The 25982-nt window shown below is 36.5% G+C and overlaps 1 protein-coding gene across 1 annotated transcript in view; it reads right to left on the bottom strand.

Moving 5' to 3' along the window:
- Window positions 1–2010: 2010 nt before the first annotated feature.
- The window catches only part of HACD1 (3-hydroxyacyl-CoA dehydratase 1), a 39132-nt gene continuing 15160 nt past the window's right edge, over window positions 2011–25982 (bottom strand). The window contains exons 2-7 of the mRNA XM_044678201.1: window positions 18482–18599; window positions 18259–18277; window positions 17703–17791; window positions 12183–12304; window positions 6730–6908; window positions 2011–2200 (exon numbers count right to left, since the gene is read on the bottom strand). Coding sequence (XP_044534136.1) covers window positions 2118–2200; window positions 6730–6908; window positions 12183–12304; window positions 17703–17791; window positions 18259–18277; window positions 18482–18599 — 610 coding nt within the window. The 3' untranslated portion in view covers window positions 2011–2117. The remainder of the gene's footprint in view (window positions 2201–6729; window positions 6909–12182; window positions 12305–17702; window positions 17792–18258; window positions 18278–18481; window positions 18600–25982) is intronic.

Genomic DNA, 25982 nt, shown 5'->3' on the forward strand with positions numbered 1-25982 from the left:
CTCTCTCTGTCTCTCTGTCTCTCTGTCTCTCTCTGCCTCTCTGTCTCTCTGTCTCTCTGTCTCTCTGTCTCTCTGTCTCTCTGTCTCTCTGTCTGTCTCTCTCTCTCTCTCTCTCTCTCTCTCTCTCTCTCTATGTGTCTTACAAATAAGTAACAATAATATCACACATTAGGCCATTGAGCTGTATAAAACATTAAAAGTAGTTTAATAAGTGAAATGATAGCACCTTTGATCATCAGCTTGTTTTAAAAGAGGATAATTGGGGAGGGGGGAACGTCTGAAATACCAACATCCCTACTACATTGAAGAATTTTGAAAGAATGAAACAAATAATTTTGCAAAATAAGATTACATCTATTAACTGTAAGTATAAACGGTACAGCATATGTTGAAAACCAAAATTTTAATCCATGATTCCTTGAAGAAAAATCAGATTTTTTTCTCCTCACTCATATGATATTCTTTAGGCCAAACAGTTGCCTAAATCACTTTATATTGAAAAGCAATCAATAGCGGCTCCCATATTGAGAGGGACATTTTAAAAATTAAATTAAAAAAATTAAATGATCTCATGGACATGTTGATTACAGCTATTGATACAGAATCGAATTCTGGAGAGGATGAGAATGTCTTTCTTAAAGAGGGTTTCATCATGTACCCAAAGGACTGTGCTATAAAGTGTTTTTTCCTTCAAAAGGGTACTATGGTACAGACTGATAATAGCATTATGACAAGGTTCTATAGTGGAAGTTCTGTGCTTATTTTTACTTTTTCTAAGTTAGCTCTTGAGAAAAGGAGAAAAAACTATAGAGGAGTAGAACGTCCTAAGCCAGCTTTGGGAGTAAGGTGGGAAGTGATCTAAGAATATCACAAAGAAACTTTAAGAGTTGTCAGAAATGGATACGGACAGCTTCGGCACAGTGTCGAAGACTCCGCATCCCCAGAACCAGGATTCAGGGTAGAAGAGACCAGGTACAGGGTAGGCAGCTGCCTGACAATGCAAGGTGAGGGGGGCAAAAGGGAGGCACTTGTTCATATTATATTTAAAACACATGCCTTTTCCATTACAGAAAATTTCCCATCACTCAGCTGGTGAGCATCTATTTTGAAGTCAAATGAATTCTAGCCAAGGCTTAAGCCTCCAGTGGACAGAAACATCCCGTGCACAGCACTTCCACCCCAATCCCCTCATGCATTGAGCACCATTTTCAAATTCAGGGGGACTAAAGTGTCAAACTTTGCCTAAAACACCCCCCCCCGGCTCTGCCTTTGTACTAAACACCTTGCTATAAGCAATTCAACAATCACTTGAAAATTGCGATGACTGGAGAACTTTGTGGGACAGAGGCACCCTCGCAGACAGGAGGACCTGGATTCAAGTCCAAATGCTGAGAAATTTTGGCTGTGACCCTGGGCAAGTCAATTAACTTCTCAGTACCCAGGCAACTCTCTGAAAGTGTAGAAATAGTTGCAAATCTTCATTGGTGAAGAGAGTTTCATCAAGGAATTCCTCCACCAACAAAACATTTCTAGTGCAGAAAATGGTATGTGCCCCGCCTGTCCCACCAAGGGTCAGATTTCCTATCCGGAAGAATGGATCTTAGGTCAGAGAAAGATCAATACATTATTAAAGAAATTATGATCTTGGATTTACTTGAGTTGACAAATGTCACTTGAATGCCACTCGCTCTCGTTCCTATAATATTAAGTCACTAAACTAATTTATTAACATTGATTTTAAAAAGTCTAAGCATTTTTTCAAGGAAAACACATTAGCAAGGTTATTGAGGATTTTTAAAAAAGTAATATTCCTATTTGATGCATATCACATTAACTCCTAGTGATTCCGGATACCTATTAGGTATTTAATAATAAAAATCCATTTAACATTTTATGGTTGGTATTTGCATAGAACTTATTACCTTTAAAAGAGCACGGCATAATTTGAGGTAAAAAAAAATGTCAAATGTGGAGTCTCATGTTAACTTTAGAAAATAATGCAATCCAACGTATTTCAAGACGTTGTTTATTCTTGTTATTAAACTTGGATGATGATGAAGATCAAAGAGTTTTTGCAAAATCCTTATTCTGAAAAAGCACCTTCCTCATAGGGATAGTTAATCATCCTTTTCCACAATCACCTCTCCATGAAGCACCTTTCTCCTCTGCCGCAGCATGTGAAAATAGAGTTGGGGGAACACTTCATTGAAAAGAGAAAAACAAGAAAAAAATCTGATGATGTTTCAAGTCAACGATACTATAATTATGTAAATAGCTACCTTTTGAAAAGAATAAAGACTGAGAGCAAATGAATGTCTATGCAGTCACACATACATGGATGTATGGCATGTGCACCCAGATCGTGTGCAGACAATGTTTATTTTATAGTTTGTAATTTATAATAATATATTACATATACAAACAATTGGCATTAATATCGCATTTTAAGGTTTATGAGACACTTTAGCAATATTATTTTTTCTTTTCCTTATTCAAGCTTGGGAGCTAACAGTGATTATTATCCCTGTTTTAGAGATGATGAAACAGAGGTAGGAACAAGTTAATTTATTAAGTACCTACTTTGTACCAGTTACTGAGCTTGACATTGAGGAAATAAATATAAAGTATCTCTAAACACACACACACACACACACACACACACACACACATCATGTAACAGAGAAAAATGAATGTTAATACACTCAAGTCCAGCCTCTTTATTTTACAGATGAGGAGATTGAGGCAGTTTGTCCAAGTGGCACAGATAAATTTGAGATTTGAACCCAGGTGCTCCAATTCCATACTCAGAATTCATCATATAACCTTGAAAATGCTTAGTTCCAAGGGAAGTAAGAGCTTCGAGTTCTTTTCCTACAGGCGAGACTAGTGTGTGCTTCTGCTCTATGTAATATGCAGAGGACAGACCTCTACGTGGAGATGCTAACATACATGGTCCGTACACACTGAATGCTAACAGAGTCAGCATCCCAAGTGTTACTTCATACTAACGTGTGGCGATGCTCTAGTTAACTGGACTCTCATGCAAATGGAGCCCTTTAGTAACAGGTACCATAATCACCAAAAAGCTTAGACTTTCCAGATGATGGATGTCTTCAAAGTCTCCTTTCAGAAGCTTTCGGGAAAATAAAACATTTTCAGAAACCACATGAAATATTGGAAAAGTCCTCACTTTCTTCTCTCCATTGATAGTAATCCTCCTGAGGATTTCCTTTTCTTGCCTCATTGGAGGTACCAGATCAGAATCTGGCACCTTTCTGGGTCGGGATGTTTGCTTAGGAGCCTGCCCACTAATGGGGAGCAACATGTTCTGCTAGAATAATTTCACCTGATTCTGACATAACTTGATAGTGCCTGGATAGAGTTAGAAAATGTGGAAAGCATCTCTTCTTAAACATATAATATAGATTTGGGATCAGTTCTCTTATTTTAAAAGTTTAATATTTTGGAATTCAAAGTAGGTCCATCTTAAGCTTCCATTTTATGATGAAACATGGTCTAGGTAGGTGGCACAGAAGGTTGAATATTGGTCTTCGAGTATGGAAGATCTGTGTTAAAATCTTTCCTCAGACATTTACTAGTTGTGTGATTCAGGTCAAGCTAGATGTTGTCTGGATTTTTTTTAAAGAAAAGATAATGGAGACTAAAAATTACAGACCAAAAAGCTTGACTTTGATTCCTGGCTAAGCTCTAAAATTAATTATTAAGGAGATGGTTAATGAACAACTTAAAAAGGAAACAGTGATCACAAAAATATAAAATGGCTTCATCAGAACAGGCCATGCAAGACTAACTTCATTTTCTCAATAGGGCCTATCTCATTATCTCAATTCTCAATGGGGCCATTCTCAATATCACTAGAGTTGATACACGAAGAGACTGTTATAGATATTATTTGTTTAAGAAACTATTTTTAAAGCAAATTTAAAGCAAATTTGACAAAGTTCCTTATGATTTCCTTGAAGAAAAAAAATGAGATGTAGGTCATTTGATAGTACATTTAGGTAGAATGGAAATATTTAGATCCAAATTCTACATATTAAAGGTTCAATGTTATATTAGATGTGGGTCTCTAGAGTAATGTCTCAGGGATCTGTGTTTGACTCTGTGTAGTTGAACATTTTTTATCAGTAAATGTCTTGAATAAAAGCTTCCATAGTATGTTTATCAGAAAGAAGGCTTATCTGACATTGAAATAAAGAAAATTCATATTTAACTAAATATAATAAATATGGGGGAATTTCCAGATCATATGAGCAATAAGATGGTGAACTAGACATTCTCTCCAATCTCCATAACTTCTCAAATTTCTCCAAAATAGAAATTATGTAACGAAGGGGGAAAAAACAACTTCAACTGTCTCCATGGTCCAAAATTCATCCAAAATTCAAGAGAAGTTTAAAGAAATAAAAATCCTAAACTAAATATAATAAATACAATATTTGATCTAAATATTGCTTCCACTTTTTCCCTCATACCAGGCTTATATCACATTTATATTTGGACTTTAGTTAATGTTTCTCCTTCAGTGCATGATTGTACATATATTTTGCCCTTTCAAAGAAAACTCATTTTAGGGATGTATCCAATTTTCATCCACATATACATACAACATATATATATATATATAAGTTTATATGTGTGTATATATATACATATATTTATGAGATACACACTTTAATTCCATATTCTTAACAAATAAAGGGAGATAGGCATTTGTGGTCAAAAAGGAGAAGGTAAGAGAACAGAGATATCTAGAATAAGGAGAAAAGGGAAAACATTAATGTTGGAGAACTTTTGTTTTAATCCTGGCTCCACCATGTACAATTTGTATGCCCTCACACAAGTTATTAAACCTCTCCAGGCCTCCATTTCTTCATCTTTAAAATAAAGGGATTGGACTAGGTCATCTCTGATATCCATTCCAGCTCTAATTTCACCGACTTTAAAGTGATATAGAAAACATCAACAAGGATATACATGGAGAGAGAAAGGAAGTGGGTAGGCAAATGTGAGGGACAATCCAAGACAACCCGTGTTTTGCTAGTATTCATGACTTATTAAAAGAACCATCAAAGCCTCCATCACATTGAGTAAAACCTCTGTGGGAGATTTCTGGAAAAGTTTTGAGGTCAGTAAGTTAGGGCTGGAAGGGGCCTGGAAGGTCAGAGGGACAGAAATCAGTCTAACGAAGCATGGATGGGCTGCTCTCGGGACGGGTGGAAGCAGGATCCAGATCAGGGAGATCACAAATGACGAGACTAGAGAAGTGGAAATAATTTGGTTACGTTCAAGTATCTGTATATGGCGCCATAACCTAGACTGGGCCACAGAGGGCCCGCTGGGCCACCGTCAAATATGTTGCCAATGGTAGAGCCTTCAGCACCATCTTGTAGTGAATGGAAGGTTCAGTGGGAAGGTCACTGGACTTGGAATTGGGCCAGGTGAGTTGTCAGAGCTGCCTGGGGGATTGGAAGCAAGTCATATAACTTCTCCAGAGTGCCATTTTTTTTTTCATTTCTAATATATAAGAGGGAAAGATCAAAGGACCTCTAGAGTCCCTTCTAGTCTGACATCTATGATCTGGTGAGGAAATAAGTTCCAGTCGTACCTCTGACACCTACTATGAGGCTATGGGCAGGTTATTTAGTCTCTACGGGTCCCAGACTCCTCTCTAGAAGTATTAATTATAGACTAGATGCTAATCAGCATCCATAGAGGGGCTTCCACTTGGGGAATTTCAAACCGTTTCTCCAGTCTCCACTGGATCCTCCCTCTTAGCCTCCCTGCCTCGGAGAGCAATGGCTATATTCGTTTGCTCAGCAAGTCCTCGTGGATTTTTCTCTATAGAATAGTAGATGCCAGTCTTAGCACAGTCTCTGCACATCGTCACATGCCTTAGAATGAATAATGACTGAAAATCAAACAGTCAAGTTCAGCCAGTCGGTTACTAAATATGAATTGTCTACTCTGTGGGACAGCGAGGTGGTCCAGTGGAGAGAGTGCTGGACCCGGAGTCAGGGAAGGCTCATCTTTGTGAGTTCAAATCAAGCCCCAGATAGTTAAGTGGTTGTGTGACCCTGGGCAAGTCCCTTAAACTTGTTTGCTTCAGTTCCTCATTTGTAAAGTGAGTTGGAGAAGGAAAGGGCAAACCACACCAGGATCTCTGTCTAGAAAAGGCCAAAAGGGGTCATGAAGAGGCAGGCATGACTGAAAATGCCTGAACAAGTGCCAGGCACTGTGTTAAGTTCTGGGAGGCAAAGAATGACAAAACAAAACAAAACAAAATCAAAAAACTAATTCTTGCCCTCAGGAACTCAGTTTAATGCAGGAGACAATATGCAAACAGCAATATGCAAACATGCTGCGTACATTATTTTTAAAACTCTTATCTTCAATATTAAGTATTGGTCCAAGACAAAAGAACAGTAAAGGCTGGGCAATGTGGGCTTTAAGTGACTTGCCCAAGGTCATAGTTAGGCAATGTCTGAGGCCAGATTTGAATCCAGGACTCTGGACCTGGCTCCCTATTAACACACTGAGCCACCTAGCTGCCCCTACATATATAGGATTTAAAAAGAGGAGTGATTTTACTATCTTTAGCTGTAAATATTTGCTTGATTCCTTCATTTATGAACTAGATTATTATAACAACACCAAAAATCAAACTAGTATAGAATAGAATTCCCAATACTAAATCAAAGTACTTACATGGTATGTAGGAGGCCATAGTTATAAGAAGAAAATAATAATAGTCGAAGGAAACATTGTACTTGTTGGGAAGTCTTATTGAAAACATTCCTGACTTCTTTACGTAGGGTAAGGCAGCGTAAATAGTAAGCAGCTCACCGACAACTCCAACAGGATACAAGATAATAAAAAAATTGTATCTGTAGGGGGGAAAAAGGGCCCGAGAATTACTTTCTAACAAAGAACTCTTAAGTCTAATTTCTGTGATTTCTTGTAGTTGCTGAACTACTTAAAACGTCTCTCCACTTCCAAATTACAGGCACATTTTGGAACAGATTTCCAGCACAGTAAGGTCAAGGTCTCTTAACAGGATAAAAACAATTCAAATCTACATAGTGCCTTTGGGTTTGCAATGTTCTTTTTTTAACAACAATTCAACGAGTTAGACAATTCAAACGTTTATGTAGCTGTTTTTCAAATAAGGAAATCAAGGCCTGGAGACTTGAGTAAAAACTAGAAGCATGTATGTATGGGGGCTGAGGGGAAAGAAAAGGATTTGAACCCCAGTCTCCAGACTCCAAATCTATCCAGTACTTTTTCCTCTGGTTCTTACATAATTAATATTTTAGTGTATAATTATTTCTTAATTTTACATTATTCAAATGACTTAGAATAAGAAAATTTTTACGCTGCTACCACATTGGTATAATATGTCAGTTTCTACATATAACGGAAAAAAGGTCTTTGAGTTTGGTGTTAAATAGAATGGATTGGCTCATGACCCCATGAGCCTATTTTTTTTTAAACTCTTAGTCTTTGTTCCAAGGCAGAAGAGTGGTAAGAGGTAGGCAATGGGGGCTAAGTGACTTGCCCAGGGTCACATAGCTAGGAAGTGTCTGAGGCCATATTTGAACCCAGGACCTCCTGTCTCTAGTATTCTTGTATTTGTGTTTATCTTAATAAATTAATGAATATTATATATATGTGTGTGTGTGTATCTTGAAATTTCCAAAGTTACAAAAATAGTTTTTATTGAAACTGAGAATTTAAAAAATAAATCAGTTACACATTTATTTTCTGGCTTGCTTTTACAAAAGCTGATTCTTGTATTAAAGGGGTAGCAATAGAGGTTATTAAATTGAACTCAGAAAATGAATCTAGGTAGTACCTTCCCCCTATTTAGCTGTGCTACAGAAATGATGGAGGGGGTGTGACTGCCTAAACTATGGTAGGGAGTAAATGTTACACATGACACTTTCATTTCCTTTCTGGTGCCTCTTAGGGGTCTCTCCCCTTTCTACTAAAGTCTATAAAAAGGATCTAACTTTTTAGCAGTAATATCTTTAAAGGCCACAAGATTGGCTGGAGACCATTTCTCTGTGATCTAACCACTATTCAGTACTGATTTCAATGCAATTTTAAGTTTAACATCCTGATGGAAGAGAGAACAAAAAAACCCCAAAAAACATCCATCCCTTTTTCTATTCAATTTCAGAAAAAGAAATGATGACAACAATCAGGTATTAATTAAGAATTCTATTCAATTTCAGAAAAAGAAATGATGACAACAATCGGGTATTAATTAAGAAAAGATAAAAGTTTAAAGGATTCTCTAGTGTAAGTTCCTGGCTTTTTAAAAAAACATTTTATCTGAAACTCAAGTAAATGTGTACCTAGTATAAAAATATCAATTGCTGGAGATGAAAATATCCCATCCTCCTCCCCCACAATTAGCATAGCTGGCTGACTGGCAAAGTCAAAAAAGATTATATAGAAAAAAAGGGAATTATACAAAAAATAAAAAGTCTAAATTGAGTGAATTTGGAAGCTCAGAAAGCGTCTGAAGGTCACATACAAACTAGAAGTTAGGTAGACTCATTGAAAGCATTTGAAATCATTCTTTAAATACATGAAAGAAGGAAGAAAGGTAATCAGGATTACTTGACCGAAAGGTACCCTCAGGTCAAAGATATACCCCAAAAATACATTTTAGTAACTTGAAAAGTATAGAATTAGCATTCATCAAGGAAGGGGCAACTGGTAAGACTGAACTAGAGGGAAAATATTAAAGTGAACTGATCAGGGTAGGATTATGGAAAGCAAGACCAAGGATGGAAGATTTTGGTTTTGATGCCTATCTCCCCCTTCTTGCCTTTGAACTCAGGTTCATAAATCTGGAAGAGATTCTCCTAGATGATTCTTCCTTTTTAAAAGTCTCTTTCCTCTTTAAAATGGAAATATATATGTGGATATATATATATATTCCTAAAATAATATCTCATTGAAAGGAATCTATGAATATGATAATATTTACATACATATATAGTTATTTTTACTTGTGTTTGTGTTCCAAGATGATTTTTATTTATCGTTTTTTATCTTCAATAGAAGAAAATTCCCTACCCTTAAAAATGTATTTAATCAATGTCCCTTGGAGTCAGTAAGTGCTCCAAATGAAATGAGAATCAACTGTATGATTTATTTTGAAATATGAATTTTTAAAAGAATGTATAAAATGACTGTCCATTTGATTAACTTCTAGTAGGGCCTCAGTAGGAAAATTAATTGACCAGCATCTAGACTTGCACTGAAAAAGGCATAAGGTTTTCTGGTGTGATGAAAGAATTCTTAAGTGTAATTGTTATGTGTTGAGATCAAAACGTTTTTTATTTTTTAATGGAAACATATATTTGAAAATAAAATGGAAGCCAGAGGGAAAATGTGATTCATTATACAAACATTTACTTTACTTAGTACTTATTCAGAACAGCAACTAATAGACAAAATTGAGTTATATGAGTATAATATCATAGCAGCCCTTATGTTTATTCATAGGAAATAATTTTTCATGAATTTAAGAGATTCCAAAGCAAATTATTGTTAAGAGGTTTAATATTTTAGGCAGATATAAACGTATAAATGTAACTTCAGGTTATTTACAGGATTGACAGATGTATTTGGAAATGAATGTGAATCTTAATGCCCACCAACTCTCAATGCAAGTAACATCTTCACGCAACATTCACAGAGCTGAGACAACATAAATAGATTTGAATAATATGAAGTAGATGAAATGAAAACATGCAATTTGAAATAGTACAATTTGAGGATGTATCATTCAATATTAAAGCAATCAATGCAAAATGTTTTTAAAATATCCCATTCAACATGCAATTTAAAAATGGAAATTAAGTCACAGCAGTGTTTTGAAACCATTTTCAGAAATTTAGTCAAGGCATGCAGAAGCAATTAATTACTCACAAAAAGTCAGACTAGCAAAAGCAATGACAGCAAGGGGAGGGGCCTAAAAGAAATGTACAATGGACATTCCCTAACTTAGCCAGATAATTTGGTTGTTTAAGGCAACAGTGAAATAGGAAACTTTTTTATGAACAAAGAGGTAAATGAATGTGTAAAGGTTGCGATCAAGCTTGAAAAAGAATTAATAACATGAATGATATTCATAAATGGTGATTATATCCAAAAAAGAATTGATAACATAACCACTAAGGAAACCTAGTTGCATTCTTTAAAAAAAAAAACAAAAACAGCTCATTGTAAAGAAAAAGGTCCATTATTTAAAAGACTCAGTAACTGAAAGTGAATGTAAAATGGGTGGACTATGAAAATGTCGTCTCAAACACACATATAAGATGATAGTGAAGTCTTCAAATGAAAGTAGAACTTCAGAATCATAGTATAACTTTTTTTTTATTTTATTTTTAAACCCTTACCTTCTGTCTTGGAGTCAATACTGTGTATTGGCTCCCAGGCAGAAGAGTGGTAAGGGTAGGCAATGGGGGTCAAGTGACTTGCCCAAGGTCACACAGCTGGGAAGTGTCTGAGGCCAGATTTGAACTTAGGACCTCCAGTCTCTAGGCCTGGCTCTCACTCCACTGAGCTACCCAGCTGCTCCCAGTATAACATTTTAGAAGTATAATTGTACACGAACTATAAACAACTAATATATTTTCCTACAGTTCAACTAGTTGTATTTTCCTTTTGTACACAGTAGGCACTTTATAAACATATATTCAGTTGAATTTGTTCCTATTTCAGATGGGCTAATTAATTATTTAAATGTCAGTACTTTTGAGATATTTAATTATTTAGAAGGATAAGCTTTTAAAGTACATTTGACTAGAAAATATGCCAATTCCATCAAAGAATGAGCTCAAGATCAAAGTTTAGGGACATCATAAGAGTCTGAAGTTTGAAACATCATAAGAGGAGATCATAAAAATCTTTTCTTAATTTTGGAACTAAAATAAGAACCAGGAAAAAAAGTATAAAATAAAAATCACTTTGGGCTATTTGATTCTATTATTCTATTTATTCTTTGATAGTAGAATGAATAAATCTTCTCTAGATATGACACTCTCAAAAGTACAACAGGACATGTCGCTGATTTATCTTTTGTTTTACATAGTAAATTTATGATGTATTGAGATATTAAAAGAATTTAGTTAACTCACTCTCATATCTTATAAAACTATCTCTATATAGTATGGTTATACCTAACTGGACAAAATCCTATTTAAAGAACCACTTTAGGGATAATTTACTATAGTGGATTTCTAAAGCAATCATGATTTATCCATACATAGAATAAGCAGCACATGTACAAATAAAATTTTACTTTTTAAATGGCTCTAGTAACCTGCTAATCGTAAATAAAGAATAAAAGATATTAAAGCAGAATTATGTTCCAATTCTTCAAGTAAAAGGGATTCTGTATATTAGTAGAATTTAAATCGTGAGTTTTATGTCATTCCCACAAAATCCTTTATATTTCTGAAATAGTGATTTTAATGGAATTGAAAAATTCTTACTGGGCTTTAACCTAAAAATGAGAGATTGTAGTTTTGTTTTGAGTCAGTAACATTGTAGATGCATAGCATGTGAGAAATGTAAAGTTTCTCGTGGTTTAGTCATGTCTGACTCTCATAACTCCATTTGGGTTTTTTTTTTGCCTGAGATACTGGAGAGGTTTGCCATTTCCTTCTCCAGCTCATTTTACAGATGAGGAACTGAGGTAAACAGGGTAAAGTGACTTGTGCAGAGTCATACAGCTAGTAAATGGTTGAGACTGGATTTGAACTTTAGTTTTCTTGACTCTATGCCCAGCACTTATCTCTCCTACACCAATCGCCATAAGGGAGCTCAGACATCACTTAGTCTGAACTCTTCATTTTATAGAATAGGAGTCTCTTAAGTCCAGAGGAGGTGATATGTCTTGTCCAAGGTTATATAATATTTTTTATGTTCATAGTCTGAACAATGCTCACATAGATGGAATGTTAAAATAATTTACACCATTAAATTAAGTCACATAGTTTTTAGAATGCAAATTGTAACATTTCTAAAATCTAGAATGGCAGAATTGACATGTAGCCCAAACTCAAAAATCTGTTCTTTGATGTTAGCTCAGCATTCATGACATAAGCATGCACAAAACTGCAAGACATCTCCACCTGGCCCATTTAATGAAGTATGGCAAGTGGTTGAGAAGATTGAATGTGTAGAAGGAATATCGAGTAATCTCTGTCACAGTCCAGGCCACCAGAAAAAGTACCACACTGTCCTCATTCTGGATCTGCAGAATTATAAAGAATCAATAGCATCTTGGGTGATAAATTTCTTTGGGAGGAAAACTACATTTTTGGTTTGAAATTATTCACTCAGAGGAATTTTAAGATAAAACAAACTTGATACCTTATTGGAAAAGATGCACTTTATAAAAACAGACATTGGGTTGTAAACATCTCATATAAACTAGGAAGGCAATTTTCATACTATATCCTACTTCCTTTAACCCCATCTCATCTACCAACTCAACCTAGACACCAACTAAGCTGTCATGGACCAGTGATGCTACCTTTTGTCAACCTGGAATGGTCTGAACGTCTGACGTGATGCCTCCCATATACTACTTCCTTTTCTCACCCTCAAGAGAATCATACTTAAGAAAATCAAGGGACAAAGGCTATTAAAAAGGTAATATTATCTAGGGAAAAACATCCACAGGATTGTTTTTGTTTTATTATTGCCCATTATTTGTTCCTATTTTTCTCCATTCACCACTCATATTCTAGTTAATTTCACCCAAGTAAAAGTCTCTTTTGCGTGTTCCTTTTAACCATCTTATTCTAATACCCTTCCATCTCTTACCTGGTTATCATAGAAAAATCTTTCTTTTTCCCAAGCTTAATTTATTTTGGGAGTTAAATAATGGCTTGAGTCATGACTAAGTATAAGAGGAATGTTACTGATATCCTGAATCAAGGGAAAAGAAATCATAAGTTTTTAATTGAAATTAAGACAGAATATCAGTACCAAAATAATTTTTGAAGTACTAAGAAATTCCACTTGGAATTTCTACAAAAATTTTTAACTCTCCTTCTTTTCCTCTAATTAATGCATTGGGATTGAAGATTTTTCTTTTCAAAGGGAGAGAATCTGTTTCTTGTTTAGCTGAGGAAAAGAGGTGTGTTGGGGGAGAGGTTAATTACTAACAGAATATAAATTCTTCAAAAGCAGGGATTTTTATTAGGGTGGAGGTCTTTGTGTTCCCAGAGTCTATTATAGTGTCTGGCACAGAAGATATTTAATAAATGCTTACTGATTCATTAATAGAAAAGAAATGTTCTTTTTGCTTTTTCATTGCTAATATATTATATTGTGGGTTCAACAGACTTTATTGTCTAATCTGGAAACCAAATTATCAGCTATATAATGTTGCTTTCTTTGTAAAAATGTGTTCTGAATTGTAAGCAAAAGTCTTCATATTAATTTTTGGAAAATAATCCTTTCATAAGTTACAAAGAACTTTTTGATGGAAAGTACTAGGTGATAAAATAAAAAGTACACTAAAGCCTCATTCCACTAATAGAATTTGAGATTACTAAATGGGCACAAATTTACTTTTATTTAGTGAACATTTTCTTCATAAATAATGCAGGCAAGCAAGGGTGTATAACTTTAAGAGAACAAATTCTTAAAAACCATTTCTGCACATGATTTGCAGGAAAATTAAGATTCATTACAAGTAACTATCATCTATTCATTAAAGACTATCCTTCACCTTATTCCTAGTCTTAGAACTGCTGACATTCCAAGTATTATTTTTAGTAATTCTGACCACTGATCAATTTTCAGTGATTCTCATGGCAGATGGCCAGGCTGGCAATAGGCAGTCACTTCAAGTGGGTAACAGGCAGGACTTCTTCCAGACTCCCCAAATGTCTTCCTTCTTCTCTAAAATAGAGTTTAACAATGGCATAAAAATGGGGAAATGGATATTTCAAATTAGTAAGGTTATTTCTTGTCAACAAATACTTATCAAGTGCATACTAAGTACAAGGCAATGTGCAAACCACTGGGGCTATGAAGCATAGCAAAATATGTTCCCTGCCCTCTAATGGGAGAAAGAATATGCACCCAACTATGTGTTGTAAAAAGGAATTCTTTATTCCTTTTTTAATTTAACAGGGGACCTGGAGGTCCTCTTACCATAGATGTGTAGGGATTAACCAGCCCACAGTGACAGTAAGGAGGAACCATGGAGACAGGAAGTGAAGTAGAGTAAGGGAATAAAAGAGGGCCAGCAGCAGTTGGTCTGGTGCTCAGTTGCTGACAGTTAGGGCTGGCAGTTGGCAGGGAAGTTGGCTGCTGGGTGTGAGTTGGTCCTTGTGGGATATATATATATATTCTGCCTGCTGAACTGAGCTGAAGGGTAGACTTTTCCAAGGGCAGTTACAGCCAGTTATAGGTAGTTATAGGATAACTAGTATGGACATTAGGAAATTTTCTTTCTTTACTTTCCTATATTTCTCTCCTTTACTATAATCTTTTACTATCTCTATTTTTTTTTTATTAAACCCCTTACCTTCCATATTGGAGTCAATACTGTGTATTGGCTCCAAGGCAGAAGAGTGATAAGGGCTAGGCAATGGGGGTTAAGTGACTTGCCCAGGGTCACACAGCTAGGAAGTGCCCGAGGCCAGATTTGAACCCAGGACCTCCCATCTCTAGGTCTGACTCTCAATCCACTGAGTCACCCAGCTGCCCTCTTGTCTAACTCTTCATGACCCATGACTTATTTTTAAGATGAGGAAACTGAGGCAAACAGGATACAGTGACTTGTCCAATGTCACACAGCTAGTAAGTATCTGAAGCCAGATTTGAACCAAGGAAAAGGAGTCCTCTTGACTTCAAGCCTGGCACTGTGCCACTTAGCTGCCCCTATGTAAGATATATACAAATTAAGAGGCAATTTCAGAGGGAAGGAAATAACATTATAGGGAGTAGGAAAGGTTTCCTGTAGAATATAAGATTTCAGTGGAAACTGAAGGAGAGCATTGAAGTCAGGGGGCACAGACAAAGAAAGAGGGTGTTCCAGGCATGGGGGACAAATAGTGAAAATGCAAAAGTCGGGGGAAAAAGAACAAGGAGGTTAGACCTATTTGGACTTGGAAAAGCATGGAAGGAAGTAAAGTACTTGGCCTTATTCATCAGAGTGAAGTCTAGTGGGAAGAGTTAGAAGAGAAGGAGATATTGACTATTGAATTAGGCTTGCCCTCCTCTCTCATTTCTGCCAATGAAGAGAAATGAGGAAACACAGAAATATTTATATAGAAATCTATTTATATAGAAATCTCTGGAGTCAGTCATAGGGAAAGGTCCATAATATTATAGCAGTATTCCTCAGGAGGAAAAAAGAAGATGGTAGATGGGAATCAGGGCTCTTGCCCCTGTATTGTTCACCACTCCACTTTCTTTTCCTCTTAAATGTTGGCTTCATTTGTTTCTCAGGCCTCAGACTCTTTTGAGAACATATGTTCTCTCTTCAAGAACTCTCTTCATTTTTGCTGACATTTTGTACCAGTGTTAGTGTTTCATACTCATGATGTCCCAGCCTTCCCTGTTTCCTAATCAGCAACCTGGCCTCTTTTGAGATATATTTACCCTAGGGCCTGCTCTTCTGTTCAGTGAATCCATGGCCCAGAACTCCTTTTAGTGAGGGGCTCCTCTCTCTGGACTTCACCTCCTGGCCAGCAGCTTTGCCCCAGTATAGATATCCTCCTCTTCTCCTTTCCTGCACTCCTTTAGAGCTGTCTTTTCCCATTAGAAATGAAAGCTCCTTGATGGGCTTGTTTGCTTGTGTTGGTATCCCTAGCACTTAGCATGGGGCCTGTCACATACTTAACAGTTAATAATACTATTATTAGAAAAATTGTATTAATTAAAGGTTTACTCATATACTCAATGTGTACAAGATGTTACCTATGTGGTGGTGACTGGTCAAAGGACCAGCTCAGTTGATCAACCTGACTAAAGGATACAGGCAGATCAATCAAAGGTATTGATTCATAGAAAGGTCTGCAAGGGATGCAAATGCAAGGTACCTCTTACCAAGAAGACTGAAGGCCAAGGATCTCTTCCAAGAAGAAAAGAAAAAAGTTAAGAGTTCATCTTCTGGTAAAAAGAAAGCTTGTGAAATATTGAAACAATAAGCAAAAATCCAGGGAATTAGGGGGCAGCTGGGTAGCTCAGTGGATTGAGAGCCAAGCCTAGAGACGGGAGGTCCTAGGTTCAAATCCGGCCTCAGACACTTCCCAGCTGTGTGACCCTGGGCAAGTCACTTGACCCCCATTGCCTACCCTTACCACTCTTCCACCTATAAGTCAATACACAGAAGTTAAGGGTTTAAAATGAAAAAAAAAATCCAGGGAATTATATCCTCATATAGACAAAAGATCATGGATCTGTGTGAAGTGAAAAGAGAACCAGAGATCTGTTCCCAAGGACTTGGGAGGCCTTCAAGTCTGCCTAGAAGGAGTAAGCTTACATTGGCCAATAATGGGAGTATTTTTTGTCCTCTCCATCTACAATCCCTGCTACAGCTTATTCCAGAGTACACAGGCCACTAAGTTCAGTTCTATGTCCTCATGCCCATAAATAGTCTGTTCTGAGGACATGTTCCTAGTTTTTGTTTTCCAAATCAAACCAAGTTAACAAGGATTTATTAAGTACCTACTATGTGCCAAAAACTTTGCTAAGCTCTGGGGATAGAAAGAAAAGCAAAATATAGGCTTCACTTCCAAAGTGCTCACAGTCTGACAGAATCTCTTTTTTTTCTTAACTGCTCCCTGATCCCATCTTTCTGATTTTTTGCTAAATCTCTTCTAACACCTCAGTCCTTTGATTGATCCTACCTAGGGTTTTCTTGATAAAAACACCAGAGTAGTTTGCCATTTTCTTTTCCAGCCCATTTTACAGATTTTCTTTTTATGTATTGAAATACTCTGTGCTATTATTAAAAGTGAAAGCAGTTTATCATAGGTAACAAATTCAAAGAAAATATAATTTCTAAGCCATTGTTATTAGTCCTGGGCATCAAATCATACAAAGCAACTTGATAAGCTGGAGAGGGTCTAGAGAAGAACAGCCAAAGTGGGAAAAAGAATCTAGAACCCAGGCCATGTGAAGATCCACTGAAACAACTGGGGATGTTTAATTTGGTGATGGGAAGACTCAGAGGGGATTTAATGGCTTTGTTCAAGTACTTGAGAATCTGTCCTCTGGCAGAGGTATTTGACTCAGTGTTTGGCCCAGGAACAAAGGGCTAAAAGCAGTGGGTAGAAGTTGCAAAGGAGCCAATTTGATAACAGTTAACGCTATCCAAGGGTGGAATTTGCCATGGTAGGTGGTGTGTAGCCCCTTACTTTTGACCTTCTAGGATGGATCATCATATAGATTATTTTATAAGTATGATTTAGACTAAATAGCTGCTGAGGTCTCTTCCAACTCTGTAAAATTTGGTGAACACTATCACTTAATGTTAAACCAATATTCAGGAGTTCCCCTACAGTCTCTAACAGCACCCAAAACCCTGTTTCAGTCTGTCAAGCAATATTTCAACTTCTTAAAATATACTAACATTTCATATTATACATTCTACAAATTATTATTGAATAGACTCACATACTTACTGGTTTTATACTGTGGGTAATGAGCCATACCATAAAGATTCTTGAACTCACTTGGACCCCAGTCACAAGTACAGAAGTAGGTACAATTCCTTTAAGGGAAAAAAGCAGTTAATCTTCTTTAATGAAATATTTAACTAAACATAGCTAGATCTAGTATCAGAGTTTGTTGTTGATGAGTCATTTTCAGTTGCGTCAGACTCTTCATGATCCTATCTAGGGTTTTTTTGGTAAAGACACCAGAGTAGTTTGCCATTTTCTTTTCCAGCCCATTTTACAGATGAGGAAATGGAGGCCAACAGGGTTAAGCGACTTGCACAGGGACACACAGCTAGTAAGTGTCGGAGGCTGGACTTAAACTCCGGAAGATGAATGAGTCTTCCTGATTCCAAGTCTAGTGTTCTATCCACTACACCACCTTAATCACTTCCGCTGGTGTGATTGTGGGCATTTAACTTCTCTAGGCCTCACGGATTAAATCAAGGGGTAGGAAAAGATAACATTTAAAGGTCCTCTCAGCTCTAAGACTGTGGAAGTACAAATAAAAGCAGAAACTCACCAATTATACAGTGAACTATCTGTAAACAAATGGAGAAAAAAAAGCAATTACATGATTTGAAAGTTGTTTTGAATCTTGCAGCATAAAAAGTGAGAAAGTTATTATGAAAGGAATGATAGGTGAGGGTTTAACAGCATGATAAGACCTGGTTTTCTAATCAAATAAATTTTTCATATAAATAAAACAAGAGAAATGAAGCCACATGTAGAGATTAAAAGTTTACCTCCAGCAATGCAAATGTCTGGAAAAATTTGAGCGTCTTCTGAATACTTTTGTATAAACCCTTGTGTGTTCCTTTCTCCATATAAAATCGTACCATGGCAATGGCTAGTACCAGCCACCTAGATGAAATCAAATGTATCATGAGAAACACTGAAATTAGCACTCCTGAATTTTCTCTAGTAATGCAAATACACAAATGTTCAAATGCTTAATGCTTATGGGGCCACAAACGTGAGACAATCTGATTTGTGTGGTCAAAGGGAAATTACAAGTGGAGTCAGGCAAATCTGTACTGAATCCCACTTTTGGCACTTAACTGTTATGGGCCTCTGTTTTTTTACCTGTAAAATGAGGACAAAATGGGGAATATTTTAGAAAAAAAAAACCTTAAAAGTTAAAAATTTTTAAATTATTATTTAGAGTTGGAGTACTTTATTCAAAAGAAATAATATATACAAAGTACTTTATAAACCTTAATGAGATAAATGAACGCAAACTACTATAATTGGTTGTTTATGCTCTGCTTTTGGTCCCCTTTATAAACTCCTGCTGGGTATATTAGTCATTGACACATATTTCCGATCCTCAATGACATGAAGAGAATACATTAAAGATCAATCAAGGGGGATATCTAAGTGGCTCAGTGAATTGAGAACCACACCTAGAGAATGGGAGGGTCTAGATTCAACAGTGGCCCCAGACACTTCCTAGCTGGGTGACCCTGGGAAAGTCACTTAACCCCACTGCCTATCCCTTACCACTCTTCTGCCCTAGAACCAATACACTATATTGATTCTAAGTCAAAAGGTAAGGGTTTTGGTTTTTTTTTTTTTAAAGACCAATTGGTAAACATTTATTATGTACCAACTAAATATATGCTAAACACTGTGTGCTTGGTGCTGGGAATGCAAAGACAAGGTAATAACATGTAAAATAAGGTATTGTTCAATATTTTTTCACTCATGTTCAACTCTGTGTTCCCATTTGGGGCTTTCTTGGTAAAGATACTAGAGAGGTTTTCCATTTTCTCCTCCAGCTCATTTTACAAGTGAGGAAACTGAGGCAAACAGTTAAGTGACTTGCCTAGAGTCATACAGGCATAAGAATTTGAGGCTGATTTTGAACACAGAAAAATAACACTTTCTGATTCCAAGTCCAGTGCTCTATCTACTGTGTCACCTAGCTACCCCATGCGTATAAGTAAATATAAACTATGTACAAAGTAAATATAAGGTAATGGTTGGGACAGGGGAGGCATTGGCAACTGGAGGGAATGAGGAAGGATCTGATGGAGCAGTGGCATATTGAATTTTCAGGGGAGATAGAGATTCTACATTCTAAACATGGCATGGGATGGGAGAGCCTGAGCTGGATGTATAGATCTTGGAGTCATGTGCATCATGAAATGGCAACTGAATCAGCCTGATAATTGATGAGATTTCTAAAAGACAGTCTAGAACAGAGAGCTGAGGACAAAGCCTTGGGGTACACACATGTTTTGGGGTATAAGACATGCACGATGATCCACAAAGGAGATCTGAGAAGGAATGGTCAGACAGATCAGAGAGTCAAGAAAGAATGGCATCATGGAAACCCACTGAAGAATAAATATTTGGGAGGAGATGGTGGTTAAATGTGTTAAATACTACAGAGAGGTAAAAAATGAGGAAGACTGAGAAAAGGTAATTGGGTTTGGCAATGAGGAGACCACTGAGTGATGACTGAAGTCAGAGTGCAAGGAGTAAAGCAGTGAATGAAGAGGTAGAGGAAAGAATGTAGACAGCTTTTTCTTTTCCTTTGTTTTATTTGGCTCTATTTCTTTACCCAAGATGCTGGGTAAACAGTCAATTAATAAAGCACTTATTAATTGCCTGAAATGTATCAGAAATAGAGATAAAAATTCCTTTCATTCAAGGAATTCATAGGCAATAGGCAGCTACTTCTCAGAATCTGGCAGTGAAAAGGGAAGCAGAATTTGGGATTATAGTTTGTGGGTAGGGGAGAGCTAAATGAAGAGTTTTTGAGAACTTGGGAGAGCAGAGGATTTTATTTCTGGAAGCAAAGAATGAGAAAACAGACCAACCACACCAAAAATCCAAAATTAGGTCTATTATTTGTTAACTCAGGAAGTAAGCTGAACCCAAAGGCCTTAAAGACATGAATATGGTTCCTACATACAAAATCTGTAATGATAAGAATATAGACCAAAGTGGAAAAGTTAAAGTCCAGTACAAAATGGAAGGTATTGAATGAAAATAACTAGTATATATTTTAGTGCTCACAAAAAAAAATCAAATGCTATGCTAGTTTTAGGAAACAGTAATTTCATCAGGCCTTTGCTTTCAAGGACTTGTTTATTGTCATTAAAGATAAAATCTTAGGGCAGATTATTGGAGCATTTACATTTTTATCATTGAATCAGTTTGTTCATCAAAAAGTTAATTGCCTTTGGAATAAAATATCATAGGCTTATGGCATAGAGCCTTGAGCCTTGAGCCAAAATGATCTGGATCCCCTGGATATATCCAGGATCCGTGACCCTTGACAAGTTACTTACATTTTCTGTGCTAAAGTAGCTCTCTAATTACAAAGAAGGTGCTGCTCTGCTTTGGTACAGGAAGTTCCCTAGATCTAATAAAATCATAGTTCTAGTCCCTCACTGTCTAAAAAACCAACTTTCTTCCTTCCCACTGTGCTACCCCTGCAGATAGATGGCTTGAGGAATTAGGAGTGCTTAAATGCTTGTGAAGAAGGAATCAATTCACTCAATTTGAATAGAAATTGTCTTCAATACAATCTCTCTGGTATCCATAGAGTTCTTCCACATTTTTCCAATTGTATTTGCATCTTCTATCTCTTTTCAGCCTCCCAGCAGTCAAATGAAGAAAAGATGAAAACATGAGGCCTGAGGAAGTTGTGATTCTATAAGGGATTATCCTATCCTATGAAACAAATTATTAAAACCATCTTTCTCCACAGCATAGTATATATATATATATATATATATATATGTGTATATATATATATAAATTAGGCCAAGGACTTCACAACTTTTAGCTCAAGAATAGGAATGTTTTTTACTTAGAACAATTATACAAATAACAACCTTTTAGGGAGGGTGTTAACTTGAACACAAAATCTGACATTATAGTTGCTGTTGCTTTCAGAAAACTGAAAGCAACAACCAATATTACATTAGGCAGAGTCTCAGAATGCAACCTAAATTTAACAAAAGTGTGTTTTTCTGGTGTGATGTTCCAATCACCTTGCAAAGGAATGTTATTTATAACTCTAATGAAAGCTTTTGAGCTAAAGGAGCTGAGAACAGGATAACCCAGGTGTCCTCAATCTCTTAAAATATAATTTGCCACCTTATTCTGCATCCTAGGTATTGATGTTGGCATTCTCTTGTATGGCACATGGAGTAGTTCCTGCATTTGCTTTCTTTTTTAAGATCTTTCTTGGAGAAAAAAAAATGTTACTGGAGAAAAAAAATTTACAGCAAGCATCTGTGATGAAGGTCTCACTTTTCAAATATATAGAATTGAGTCAACTTTATAATACAAATTATTCTCCAATTGATAAATGGCCAAAGATATGAATAGGCAGTTTTCAGCTGAAGAAATCAAAGCAATCTAAAGTCATATAAAAAATTCTACATAACTCTTGATAAGAGAAATGCAAATTAAAACAACTCTGAGGTACCACTTCATTCCAATTAGATTGGCTAATATGAACAAAAAAGGAAAATACTAAATGTTGAAGGGGATATGGAAAATTGGTACACTAATGCTACTGGAGCTATGAACCAATCCAACCATTCCGGAGAGCAAATCTTTCTGTGGTGGCAAAGAATTGGAAAGTGAGGGGATGCCCATTAACTGGGAAATGGCTGAACAAGTTGTGGTTTATGATTGTAACGAAATACTACTATGCTATAGGAAATGATGAGCAGGAGGATTTCAGAGAAACCTGGAAAGACATACATGAACTGATGCAGAGTAAAGTGAATAGAACCGGGAGAATATTGTACAATGAACAACCGTGAATGACTTGGCTATTCTCAGCAATATGGTAATCCATGACAATCCCAAAGGATTGATGATGAAAAATGGCATTTGCCTCAAGAGAAAGAACTAGTGTGTGTGTGTGTGTATGTGTGTGTGTGTGAATGCAGATGAAAGCATATATTTCATTTCATTTTTTTCTTTGTTTTCTTCCATAAAATGATTAATATGGAAAAATGTACATGACTTTAAACCTATATCATATGGCTTACTGTCTCAGGGAGGGATGAAGAAAAACAGGAACTTTAAAATTGTTTTTATATGTAATTAGGAAAAAATAAAATTTATTTTAAAAAATCTTTTTTGCATATGTTGCTTCCCTCCCTAAACCTTTGTTTCTTCATCTATAAGATGAAGACTTCTGGAGAATGGTTAAGCAAGCTGTGACAGATAATTGATTTTATATATATATATATATTTATATATATATGCATATATATGATAAAATGATTATATAACCACCTAAAAGGACAAATATAAATTCAGAGAAAATGAGGAAACCTGTGTAAAGTGTTGTACCAGGAAATCAAGGCATATAAACCAAATACACCATGGCTATAACAATATAAATAAAGTCAGAGTAAATAAATAAAGAGAGCAAATCTCAGGTCAAACACATAGGATATTGATACTTACCTTATCAAAAGTAGAGCACACATTGTTTCTGTTAAGAACTGAAGAACTACAAAAGCGGTAGGTGTTATATGCTGTCATAATTGAGGTATTAGGTGGCTTTGGTTTTGGTAAACTTTATGATGGTAGTTGCTTGGATGTTTGCTGGGCATTTTTGTCAAAAGAAAAAAGTACTCATATGAGGAAAGAAAATGAAAGAGATTATACTTTTTTTTTAAAGTCCTTTCCAGCACTAGCATTTATGATCTAACCATCTGCTGTCTCTTCTAGCTAATCCTTGTCCTCCCAATCTTTTTTTTTCTTCTTCTTACTGGTGGCCGCAGGATTTTCTGTACTCTCAACTACTTGTATTCTGGATTTAAATGCCTTTATTGCTAGTATCTATCCAGATATCTGTTTTCAGACAGAATGTTTCTTGTTCCTCTCACAAGTCAGTCTCTGATTCAGAATCATCCAGCATCCCTGGATTGCATAATTGGTTCAAGAGCTTCAGGCCAGTTAATTGCTTCATCTTTCTGCTTCCCTTGGTGTCCTTTCGTTGAGAATGTATCTTTCAACACCCACCCTGCAACTTTAAAATTCCTCAGAACTAGTTGGGAATCAGGATGCTTAAGTGAGCAATAAATTGTCATAAACATCTAAAGCCGCAGGCTGTGCAACTGTGAGAAATAATGTTATCTTCTTTCTGCCTTCTTAGCTAGGAGATCTGATCCCTAGCAGATCAAGAATGAAAGACTACTTGCATCCTCTCTATTTTTTTCTTCCTCACTGCTAGATGGTAATGGTGCTCCACAATTAATCTTTCAAATCTGACAGCCTATAATGTTTGTGTAGAAATTCACCCACACCTCAAGCATTAACTGGAAGCAGTTATTTATTGAAGTCACATCTGCGGCTCCTGAGTCTGAAAAGACAAGTGACCTTATCTTAAATGGCAAGATCTCTACCAGAGATAACTTGAAAGTTCTCATTCTTGATTTTCCTGCTTTTTACTGTTTAGAGGATAGCCCATATCTGCACTCAAATCAGTATGAGAAATGTCATCTATTAAACAGAACCTCTCAATTTTCTTGGTAGAGAGGTGATGGACTCAAGGTGCAGAATGACATATACATTTCCAGACAGAGCCTTTAGGCTGTTTTGCTTGACTATGCACATTTGTTATGTTAGCACCCTAGGCCTAGGTGAGGTGTGTAGTTTTCCAAAGGGGCAGCTCAGTTATCTGGGAAATGAGTTGGGAGTCTCTTGATTATCCAGGTGATGCCAATTATCCAAGTAACTGAAATTGTTGGAGGAGCCACAGGAGGAGCAATTCGATTAGGGGTGGTTGAGAGAAGCCAGCCTAAGCCTTTGAACGGTCCTATGTGCCCCGTCATGGCCATTCCCCAACTTCTCACACTTGCAACTCAAAGACTTATGATGAGATCATTGCCTCTCTTTTTGGTTAAACACAGAGGTATTTTATTTCTCCTGGCTGAAAAGTTCCCTTACTATCATGTTTTCTCTGACCTATTATAATTTATGCAACTTCCTTGGCTTGTATTTTTGGTTTAGTTTGGATAAATGGGTACAGAGGAGCTAAGCAAGTGTATGTTAGCCTAGATCTTTGAGAACCATCAGGGACAGAGCCTTTCATACTGAACCTATTTGTATTCCAAGAGTAGAGATATTTGACATGGGAGAGATAGGTATATTTCTAGCTCGTCTTAAGAGACTAAAGGAGAGAATGCTAAGCTTCAATAGTTCTAGAAGAAATAGCCACACAGCCCTTCTTCTCACGGAAAAGATGAGCCAGACTTCAGATAATATCTGTGCATGCTGCCTCTAAGCTCTGGTCATATATTTAGTCAGACATGAAATATATACTTTGTTTTTTTCTTTGTTTTTTATTTTTTCAATTGAAAGGTGGGTGGAAAGAAGAGGGGGTGAACCAACCATTCTGGATGGCAATTCGGGACTATGCCCAGAGGGCTTTAAAAGACTATCTGCCTTTTGATCCAGCCTTAACACTGCTTGGTTTATACCCCAAAGAGATAATAAGGAAAAAGACTTGTACAAAAATATTTATAGCCACGCTCTTTGTGGGGGCAAAAAACTGGAAAATGAGAGAACGTCCTTTGATTGGGGAATGGCTGAACAAATTGCGGTATCTGCAGGTGATGGAATACTATTGTGCTCAAAGGAATAAAGAACTGGAGGAATTCCATGTGAACTGGAAAGACCTCCAGGAATTGATGCACAGTGAAATGAGCAGATCCAGGAGAACATTGTATACAGAGACTGATACGCTGTGGTACAATTGAATGTAATGGACTTCTCTACTAGCAGCAATGAAATGATCCAGAGCAAGGCTGTGGGACTTATGAGAAAGAAAACTAGCCACATCCAGAGGAAGAATTGTGGGAGGAGAAACACAGAGGAAAAACAACTGTTTGAACACATGAGCTGATAGGGGTATTATTGGGGATGAAGACACTAAACGATAACTCTAGTCCAACTATCAATAATATGGAATTATTAAGAATTAAGAATTAATCTTAATCAATGATACATGTAAAACCCAGTGGAATTGTGCTTTGGCTAAGGGGGGGCTGGGGAGCTTGGGGAGAGAGAAAGAACATGAAACATGTAACTATGGGAAAATATTCAAAATAAAAATATAATTTAAAAAATAGCACAGGGCAAATGGGTAGCTCAGTGGATTGAGAGCCAGGCCTAGAGACAGGAGGTCCTAGGTTCAAATCCGGCCTCAGACACTTCCCAGCTGTGTGACCCTGGGCAAGTCACTTGACCCCCATTGCC

The sequence above is a fragment of the Gracilinanus agilis genome, chromosome 5 (assembly GCF_016433145.1).
Source record: "Gracilinanus agilis isolate LMUSP501 chromosome 5, AgileGrace, whole genome shotgun sequence".
Lineage (NCBI taxonomy): Eukaryota > Metazoa > Chordata > Mammalia > Didelphimorphia > Didelphidae > Gracilinanus > Gracilinanus agilis.